Below are 11050 nucleotides of genomic sequence, written 5' to 3' on the forward strand. Positions count from 1 at the left end.
ATTTGTTTATATGAATTAATTAATACATGGTTTAATTATCAAGCTGGTAAAATGATTTCTTAATTTTATTTACACAAATTTATTTCTATTTACAGAAGTTTTTGCATTCACCTTTACTCTGTTACACTGTTTCAATGAATTAAGTAGCAATAATATTTCTGCTTTTAGGGTACAAACAGCGCACCACAATATTTACTGTATAAAGGTGCACAGTCAAGATCTGCCCAGAGCAGTCCTGCTTATCATTAGATTAAAAAACAAGAGACAGAGACTCTACTGAACTCACTATCAGAGGTGTAAAGCTCTCTAATTCAGCACATCATCACTGTGCTTTTAGACACGCAGCAATACAAAGTCAATAAAAGACTGCATGTAAAATAATTGTATACAGTATTTTAATTTTAAACCACAAAGTTCGAAGACAACAAAATAGCTTATGAGTTAACCTTAAACTCACACTAATTTGGTGATGAAATGTACGGTGGTTACTCACGCTGAATATCTATGACTGCCATGCACTCTGTCGCGGCAAACGGCAACAGCCAAAATAATTAAAAGTAATTTGTGAAATGACCGCCAGGTGGCGCAAGGGGAAATTTTGCAAACGGCTGCAATTAATTTTGTTTAAACAGACTTTATGTTTCTATCTGTCTATTGTTATTGTTATTATTAAAGAAAACAGCACAAACAGCTTAAGGACTTGTAAAAAGTTTTTTTTTATTTGGACAAGAATTTGCTGCAATTTTTAATATAGAAATAAAACAAATAGAGCAAACATATACATAATAGAATATAAAATTAGAATAAATCAAACATTTTAAATGTGAAACCACACATTATATACAGTAGGATAAAAATAAAACAATAAAAAAACTTGTAAAAATAAACTTTTAGAACTCGACAAAATAAAACAGAGCAAAAACTATATTTTGTATTGTAAGCGTCGGTGTGCAACAGTGATCCTCGGTGACCGAAGAAATTCGTTCACTCGGTTCTTGACCCGCTTGCTGTCTACGCTTGACAGGAAGGGAAACTTCTGGCCCACTGTCGCCATCAAAAAATGTCTTAGGTTTACGGGCAATCCACGTTTGCCTTTGGAACCATCCCAGTTCGTCCTGAATGCCCATTCTTCATAGACAGCCTGCGGTACCACTGTGCGGAACAGCAAGCAACCAAGCCGATCTGGCCGCCCTCGATCTGAAGAAGCTCCGTAGTGGGAGGAGTAAACGCAAATTCGGGATGGCAGCTTGTAACGGATGCTGTGGCTGAAGACATTTCCCTGCTCTCTGCATCCCCACTAGCAGTACACCTGATCGGTGTACGAAAGTCTGGGGTTGGGGTGTGTGCACAGTTCCAACGTGTACTATGAGCCTCTTTTAGTTGCGCTACAACACTAGAGTGGGTCTCAAGTCCTTTTTGTGTAGCTTGCAGATCTGTGTTTGCCTTTCTGCAGACGCGCAACTTCCTTCGAAGGGCATCCATCTTTGCCTTGCAGACGCGCAGCTGCTTTTTCAGCGCCCCAATCTCTGCGTCGCGTTTCTCCAGCGCCAGCCTCAAGTCCACCACAGTCTGTCTTTTTTCGGAAACTCCTTCAGACAGGGTTGCTCCCTATATTAGGATAAAGTTTATGTGTTAATACAAATCTGTCTGTGGTTCCGTATCTTGAGTCAACTGCGGAAATAATGGATTGTCTTAATAGCAATTTGCAAACTGGACAACCGAAAATATTTAACGTTGTTTTTCTTAGTTTCACATTTGCGATTTAATGTAGCCTTTGTAATGTCTATATTAAAATTCATACATAAACTTAAAGCAAGTTACCGCTTTTTTCTGCACCAAGCGTTTCTTTTTGGCAGCAGAAGGAGTTTTTGCTTTCCTCACTGTTAGTGGTTGAGGGCGAGGGGCTCTATTTTCCAAGGATTCCTGTCAACATAGTGCAATGATTAAAACATAGTAGGTAAAACTATAAAGAATGATAGAAGATTGTTTAATCGATCTGAAACAAAGTCTTTGTGCTCCTCAGCCTGCTGTAAAACGATGAGGTGTTCATTTTGTTCTGCCGGATCAATTACCTTGCAAAAAGAAGTTTGTCTTAGGTAAAGTTACTGTAGATTTATATACAGTATATATACAGTAATTCATTCATTTTAACATTTCCATTTCAGTCTAAGTCAAACGAGTAAAAGATAAAACGGTGATCAGCATAAAACAAGAAAATACAGGTTCTATTTTGCTTAGAGGTCAATTGTTGTACTAAATTATAATAATAATCATGCTATATCATCAGGGCCTCTTACAGTAATTCATTATTCGTTCGCACTTTGGATGGTTGTTGTTTTAGTGTTTTTTTGTGCTTGCCAATGGTGGACAGCGTTCAAATGCAAATAAGAGCCATCCCCCACTTTAAACTAAATCAAGTCAGCTCCTGGCACTCAAAACTGAGCCCAATATTTAACTCAAATAAGAAACAGTAACAAAATTATAGAGTTAAAATTGTCGTCAAGTAGTAGTCTGTATGAGGAGTTTTTAAAGAAAATAAGCACATGCCTAGGGTTAATTATAATAGTGACAATATATTCGATAATAATAAACCTATGAATGTATGTCCTGATATAATATTTGATAGAGATTATTAAGGGGGGGCAATCCGTGGCAGGGGGCATTTTAGCGCATAAAACCGGCGCTTGGACATCACATCTATTTAATTACCAAAATAAGACATTGTCAACCCAAGAAAAAGTGTATGGATCCAATATCACAAGTGTTAGAAAGTGTTAATTTAAATGCTGCGGGTCTCTTTTTTTATTGCTAGTCTACAGTATAAAATTATTGGAGCTCGAGCTTTCTGCCACACTATGGACCATGACGAAGAATTCCCCTGAGATGAGCATCAAGATTAGGTCTCTGTGGCTAGCGGGACACTTTTTCTCTGATATCAGGACATTCTTGATACAGTCAGGTGTTCATGTCTGTGACGACACGATCAGAAGACATTGGCGTTCTCGTCGTCTGACTCCTGTAATTAAAATACCAGCTCCATTGAAAGTGACCAGGTAGGTTACGTTATTTCTTGTTTCATATAAAATCTAAAATTGTAGATTAATCTAACATCGAATAAAATGGTATTTTTATTTGTATAGTGCTGTACTTCGATGCATCGAAGAAATGCTGGACAAGGATGATGAACGGTCTGCAAAACAGATTCAAGACGAGCTTCAGAACCAACTGCAATTGCAATTATCAATTAGCAGTATTAGAAGGTCAATAAAAAAACTTGGATGGACTTATGGCAAAGCCCGGTAAGCGACTAGAATAATTTAAGCGAGTGTAGATTATATTTTAGATTTAACACATTTATTTATAAACTGTATTGATTATTTAGCACAGATAGCACAGACCCTATGATTCGGGATGCCAACAAGGCTCAGCAGTGGATGGCTGTCAAAGAGACCTTTGACAACGTAATCTTTGCTGCGTTGATGTGCTGCAAAAAAAAGGGTCGGCACGTAGCGAAACCTAAGGCAAAACATCCCGTAAAACTTCATGTTTGGGGGGGCCATATCCCGTCAGGGACCAGGACCAATAGTTGTCTTTAAAGGTAAGTTCTACAGTATATGATGTACACCACATTTTTACTAGATGAGTTACAGTAGCTGTATAGTTGATTAATATTACTGAATATCGACTTACTATCAATTTACAGGAATAATGGACCGGCATTATTATGAAGAAAGCATAGTAAAATCTTCGCTGGCGCCATACATTCAACAACAGTTTAAAGGACCTCATCGCTTCTTCCAGGGTAAAGAAAATAACGAGCTTGTAATAGTTTGTAATTTCTGTTAGTGGAATATATATTTTATAGTGTTTATAATTTATCAATGTGTTTTATACCGTTTCTTTGATGTACGCTGTAGACAACAACCCAAAGCATACAGCAGCGAGACAGTGTATTGCTGAGGCGGGGATCAACTGGGTGAAAACACCAGCCGAGTATGTTTCTTACGCCCTGTGTTCCATAATTTTAGATCCGTTTGTTTATAAAATGTTCACATGAAAATTTCCTCTAACTTGTACTCCTTACATGCAGATCTCCTGATCTCAACCCGATAGAGATGGTTTGGCATGCGCTGAAGGAGTTCGTCAGACGTGAGGCTAAGCCACGGAACAAAGATGAGCTTCTTCAGGCCATTGTAACTTACTGGAATGATCGTTTGACCAAAACTGCGTGCAGTAAATATATTGATCATCTGCAGAAGGTTTTGCCGGCGGTGGTACAGCGCAGCGGGGGTGCTACTGGGATGTAAAATTGTAGTTTGTTAAAATGCTTTCATTATTTATTAAAGAAAATCATGCATACCAGCCTACTGCATTCCATTCTTACAATAACACAAAAACACAAGCGCTGCTGTATAACCTCATCTGACTCAAATTTTATGGTAATTTGGTTTTATTTATTTCAGTTAATACATCTGCTACAAATTTAAAGAACACAAAGTATAAGATGACACAAAACCTATTTTTTTTCTAATTATTCGATTCAGAATAGCGCACCCTGTGTGCTCTCATTATTAAAAAAACAAAACAAAACAATGTTTTGTCGTCATTGTGCGTGCACAAATAAAAATTAAATAAAAGTAAAGTCTTATAAAGGCTATGTAGCTTATATAGGTTTATTATATTGTTTTTTACCATTAATTTGACAAAACCGATGGCTCTTCCACTTTTTCTAATGCCCACCCAGGGTTTTCTGCGCGAGTGTTACACATGATAAAATGTAAAGGCTCACTGTGTTAATATTTACTTTGCTTAAATTCGATAGAACTAAGCAACGGCTATAGTTAATTTAAATTCTAAATTTGTACTGTAATTTTATAAGGTTTTTGTTAGCGGTGGTATATAATTAGGACCTCTTATTTCTATTTACTTTAGGTTGTTTTTGCAGTGTCACTGACTGTGCTTTGCAATGTCAGACACATTCAAATGCAAATAATACACCCTCCCCAGGTGTGAATCGGCTGTTCTCACCTTTACACTCAGAGAAACTGCACTCCTCCTTACTGTGCATGGTTTCAGCAAAGTGGAGGATCTTGGATCTTGCTTCAGGCCTCTTCTTAAATTAGTGTAAATTTGAAATTTTCTGGATTCTACATTCTAAAATTGACATTGTTACCGTTTTTAATCCCTGGAATGAGATTTTTCTTATTATAACATGCATGTTATTAATTACCATATCCTGTTTCTAATTACCCTACAATGTTTTAATTTTAGATTTTATTTAAAAAAATAAATAAATAAACCAAATAAATATATTCCATTTGTATTTACAAATACAAAAACAATACAAGGTGTGTTATGATAGAAAGTTTTCTTATCTCTTCCATTCCAGTGATAAAAAACGGTAAAAATTTCAGGTTTGGAATCCACAGACGCTTAGTGTTCTGAGCACAACGTAATAATCTTTGTATGATAAAATGACTCTTGGCATGAATAAGTAAAAGTGTGTACAAACAACATAGCATAATGCATGTGTGTGAATGGCCAAAATGTGGTTGTGAATAAATCTTTTAGTGAAAGTAAAATGTTTGCGTGAACCCGCGGCCGATATGAGAGGTTGATAAGAGATTTCTCTTCCCCAGAAATATAACAAACACACATTTATATGTGATAAATAAGCGCTGTCTTTGCTGTCATAATATACATACAGTGATGTAAAAAACTATTTGCCCCCTTCCTGATTTCTTATTCTTTTGTCATACAAAATGTTTCTGATCATCAAACACATTTAACATTTAAGTTTTTATTATTTAGGGAGAAAATAAATCCAAACCTACATGGCCCTGTGTAAAAAAGTAATTGCCCCCTAAACCTAATAACTGGTTGGGCCACCCTTAGCAGCAATAACTGCAAACAAGCGTTTGCGATAACTTGCAACGAGTCTTTTACAGCGCTGTGGAGGAATTTTGGCCCACTCATCTTTGCAGAATTGTTGTAATTCAGCTTTATTTGAGGGTTTTCTAGCATAAACCGCCTTTTTAAGGTTATGCCAATAGTATAATATCTCATAATAATAATATCTCAATAGTATTCAGGTCAGGACTTTGACTAGGCCACTCCAAAGTCTTCATTTTGTTTTTCTTCAGCCATTCAGAGGTGGATTTGCTGGTGTGTTTTGGGTCATTGTCCTGCTGCAGCACCCAAGATCACTTCAGCTTAAGTTGACGAACAGATAGCCGGACATTCTTCTTCAGGATTTTTTGGTAGACAGTAGAATTCATGGTTCCATCTATCACAGCAAGCCTTCCAGGTCCTGAAGCAGCAAAACAACCCCAGACCATCACACTACCACCACCATATTTTACTGTTGGTATGATTTTTCTGAAATGCTGTGTTACTTTTACGCCAGATGTAACGGGACACGCACCTTCCAAAAAGTTCAACTTTTGTCTCGTCGGTCCACAAGGTATTTTCCCAAAAGTCTTGGCAATCATTGAGATGTTTTTTAGCAAAATTGAGACGAGCCTTAATGTTCTTTTTGCTTAAAAGTGGTTTGCGCCTTGGAAATCTGCCATGCAGGCCATTTTTGCCCAGTCTCTTTCTTATGGTGGAGTCATGAACACTGACCTTAATTGAGGCAAGTGAGGCCTGCAGTTCTTTAGATGTTGTTCTGGGGTCTTTGGTGGCCTCTCGGATGAGTTGTCTCTGCGTATTGGGGTAATTTTGGTCGGCCGGCCACTCCTGGGAAGGTTCACCACTGTTCCATGTTTTTGCCATTTGTGGATAATGGCTCTCACTGTGGTTCGCTGGAGTCCCAAAGCTTTAGAAATGGCTTTATAACCTTTACCAGACTGATAGATCTCAATTACTTTTGTTCTGATTTGTTCCTGAATTTCTTTGGATCTTGGCATGATGTTTAGCTTTTGAGGTGCTTTTGGTCTACTTCTCTGTCTCAGGTAGCTCCTATTTAAGTGATTTCTTGATTGAAACAGGTGTGGCAGTAATCAGGCCTGGGGGTGACTACAGAAATTGAACTCAGGTGTGATAAACAACAGTTAAGTTGGGTCAATGACGTGACGCCCCCTTTTACTGTCCGGGTTAATTTTATTTTGCAGAAAAAAATAAAAAATACATAAAAATTTCTCATCTACTTGTTATACCTTCTTTACCTACTAAACCACTCTAACTTCTCTAACTCTAAAGTTTCTTATCATTTTTCTGCTATCCGAAGTGCCAAAACACCATACCGTCCGGCCTTGACTTTAGTTAGGACAACTGGTTTAAAAACACTTTAAATCAACTTAAATATATCCCTTTTCCTAGTTGGCATAATTTTAAACATGTTTTACATCCATTGACAAAACTATAAAGCATTTGCTTATATATTTCTATCATGATATACAAACGAATGTTGTCCGAATTATGTTGATTCTATCCATTTCATCCGGGGCGACCATCAACAAACCACAATTTTGGGACCTTTATTTTAAAAAACATCTCAAGGATGGGATACTGCATCAGCCAGACACAAGTGAAGACCCCCTGGAAACAACTGTATAGTAAATCAGTCTCTCTCATATAGTAAGAAAAAGCTGTTTTTTAACTGCTGTAATGTCGTAGTCACTTTTGGTCATCATGTGGGGCGACCACCCCAAAACTGTGAATTATAATTTTTTTCCACAAATCTATATTTTGATGATAAATTTGATAGTGCTTTGTCACTAGAAGAAGCTTGTTTGGTTTCTGAGGCTAACCGTTAGCCTGTTATACTTGAGTAAACTTGAAAACATCATATGGGGCGACCGAGTATCATGTGGGGCGACCACTGCTAAATGTTTTAAATGATAGATACATGTCCTATATTTGTAGTTTTCATATTCTATACATCAATTATATACATAGAGTTAATTGTTTAAATATAATTATTTGTATATTTTATCTTTTTTTTCTAAATTCAGCCATTTTCCATTTCTTTTATAGGGATAAACATTTATTTTAACTGGATAATGAAGGAGACTCTGATATTATAGAATAAACTTGTGAAATAATGGTTTTCATAAAATGAAAGGGCACTAAAGTTTATCTTTCTTCATCAGTTTATATACTTACTGACTTTGACTAATAGTTAAATGTGTTTGATGATCAGAAACATTTTGTGTGACAAACATGCAAAAGAATAAGAAATCATGAAGGGGGCAAATAGTTTTTCACACCACTGTATATGTTTTTGCTGTGTAGTAGACCGCGCGCGCAACCTCTCGCGAGCGAGCCTCCGAATACACTGTTTTAACGGGGGTTGGACTAATGATTATGAATGCGTCGGGAAAAACAGCAAAGAAACTGACTGGCCATTTTAATAATTCATTGATAAGTTGATGTCCTTTTTATTTCGGCTGTGAGTGGATGTGCTGTAGTAATCCACGTTTACTACGTTTAGGCGAGTATACACAGAGGTTCGGTTTATTTTCTGACGCGCTCAAGTTCACAGAAACCGATACAGAATAGCGCTGTATCCCAGTTTTCTTTCAATATTTTACAACATCATAACGTTTTGTCGTCATTGTGCGTGCACTTAAATAAAAGTAGTCTTATAAAGGCTATGTAGCTTATATAGTTTTATTATATAGTTTTTGCCCATTAATCTGACAACACCTGTGACTCACCCACGTTTCCTGATACACACACCCAGAGTTTTCTGGCTACGCGTGTGTTACACATGATAAACTATAAAAGCTCACTGTGTTAACATTTACTTTTTTTTTTATTTGATGGCATTAAGAAACCCCTATATTTAAGTTCTAAATTTGTACAGTAATTTTAGTACTGTGATAATATCGTTTATAATCGTTTAACGTTTCACTTGTATTTTATAAGGTTTTATATGAGGCAGTGGCACGGCCTGACAATGATAGAATTTTTATGGTAATTTATTTTCGTTTATTTCAGTTTAAAAAACCTACTACAAATTTAAAGAACACAAAATATAAGATAACGAAAAACATACATGCGTAGCTTTTCTAATTACACATGATAAAATCTAAAGGCTCACTAGGTGTTAACGTTTACTTTGCTTAAATTCGATCCTAACAGGATTTAATTTAATTTAAATTCTACCTTTGTACTGTAATTTTAATACTGTGATTATGAATTCGTTTAACTACAACGTTTCACTTGATTTTATCCGCTACTACCTGTATGTGCAGCTCTAACGGAGCTCGGCTCATTAATCCTTAAGAGAATGGACGGATGCCTGAGGCGTCAGTCTATAGTTATATAGCGCCACTCAGCGGTAGAAGCCAGCAAATGCACAAACCCAAATGCCGCCACCGTGAGGCGTGACGGAAAAACCAGAATACCGCATGAGTAACATCTGTACAGTTTCTACTGAGGCATACAAGAAATCCACTTAACGAATCAAATTAATTGACATACTGTATTCTTTGTTTTTCTAATGATTAATTGTAATAAACTACCCTTCCTTCCAGCTTATGTTGTTGTTTATAAGGAAGAAGCATTGCTGCATTTACAGTATGTAATTATACACTACTCTCCAAATTAGTAAAGTTGTGTGATATTTTCAATAAGCCTGGACTTTACACCTGACGTAACACATGTGGGTCAGTTTTCTTCTATCCTCCAATTAGATTGGACGTGTTCGTCGCGAGTAGGCAGGATAACCTCGCGATTTAGTCTAAGGACTCTCACAGAAGGGAAGCAAGGAAAAAACACAAATTTAACCAGCGTCCTATAAACACACACTCGAATCAGAAAGTAGACCCAAGAAAGTGAGTACTCACAAAATGGCAAACGGACGATCTGAACCGACATGGGCGAACTCAATGACTGAGCGATGTGAAGCGCTTGAATCTTGTCTCCTTTTATGCTTCCTGTTTTGCGACCGTACTACTTCCGGGTCCTAGTGCCGGTCGCGGAATGGGTGTGTGTGACAGTACCCCCCATCCAGGACAGACTCCCAATGGTCCTGGGGTTGAGGATACCCGACGACAGTAGTCCCTGATGAGCTCGGGGTCAAGGATAAACCGGGCCGGAATCCAAGATCGCTCTTCGGGACCGTAGCCTTCAGGTACTGGGTGCCTCGGCCCCAAGGCCGCGAATCGAGGATCTGACGTGTGTTGTAAGCAGGGCCACCGTCAATGATTCGAGGAGAAGGAGCAGGGCAAGCAGTCCGGCCAGAGCTACCAGGTGCAAGGCTTAGGAGAACCGATCGACGATTGTCAGGACGGTGTTCTTTCCCTCGGAGCCTGTAATGAAGTCGTCAGCTGGTTGTTATCCTTAGCCCTGGCACACACAGGGCACGCCTGGACAAACTCGCCGACGTCCTTCTTTATTGATGGCCACCAGAAGGTGCGCTGAATAAAATGAAGGGTGCGGCAAGTGCCCGGATGTCCAGAGAGGGGGAACGAATGCCCCCACTGCAGAACCTCTACTCTCATGGAGTGTGGCACCTAAAGTCTCCCAGGCGGCACACCTGCCAGTTCAATCTCCCCGGCCTGTGCCTGGCGAACTCTCGTTTCCAAATCCCAGTGGAGCGGTGCGATGATTTTAGATGCAGGGAGAAGAGGCGGAGGGTCCGCCTGGGGGACGTCTTCCTCATGTTGTCGAGAGAGGGTGTCTGCCTTGGTGTTCTCGGACCCCTGGCGGTAAGAAAGATGAAAATTATAATGTTCAAAGAATAAGGCCCACCGCGCCTGTCTGGGGTTGAGTTGTTTCATGTTCCGGATAATGATGAGGTTTTGGTGGTCGGTCTAGACGCGGCCCCCTACCCTGTATCGCTGCTGGGAGGGGTCAAACTTTTTGGAGAAGAAACTACATTGGTGTAGTTTATGGTCTGGACCTCGTTGGGAGAGGACGGCCCCGGCGCCCACATCCGAGGCATCCACCTCCACAATGAATGGTTGGCTTGAATCTGGGTGGAGGAGGATTGGTGCGGTGGTGAATCGCTGGTGAAGCGGTGGCAAAGTTCATGGAAGGCGGCGATGGCAGCAGGGTTAAGGGTGAAGTGAGATGAGGGTTGGGTCAAGGTGGTTAAAGG

The 11050-nt window shown here is 38.9% G+C and overlaps 1 protein-coding gene across 1 annotated transcript; it reads right to left on the reverse strand.

Annotated features, from left to right (window-relative positions):
- Positions 1 to 872: 872 nt before the first annotated feature.
- LOC128521291 (uncharacterized) lies at positions 873 to 10612 on the reverse strand. Its single transcript, XM_053495543.1, has 3 exons — positions 10487 to 10612; positions 1822 to 1923; positions 873 to 1608 (listed from the first exon to the last, which is right to left on the reverse strand). Exons 1-3 carry the CDS (start codon positions 10610 to 10612, stop codon positions 1072 to 1074), a joined length of 765 nt encoding a protein of 254 aa, XP_053351518.1. The 3' UTR covers positions 873 to 1071.
- Between the last annotated feature and the right edge of the window lie 438 nt (positions 10613 to 11050).

Source organism: Clarias gariepinus, chromosome 1, assembly GCF_024256425.1.
Source record: "Clarias gariepinus isolate MV-2021 ecotype Netherlands chromosome 1, CGAR_prim_01v2, whole genome shotgun sequence".
NCBI classification, from domain to species: domain Eukaryota; kingdom Metazoa; phylum Chordata; class Actinopteri; order Siluriformes; family Clariidae; genus Clarias; species Clarias gariepinus.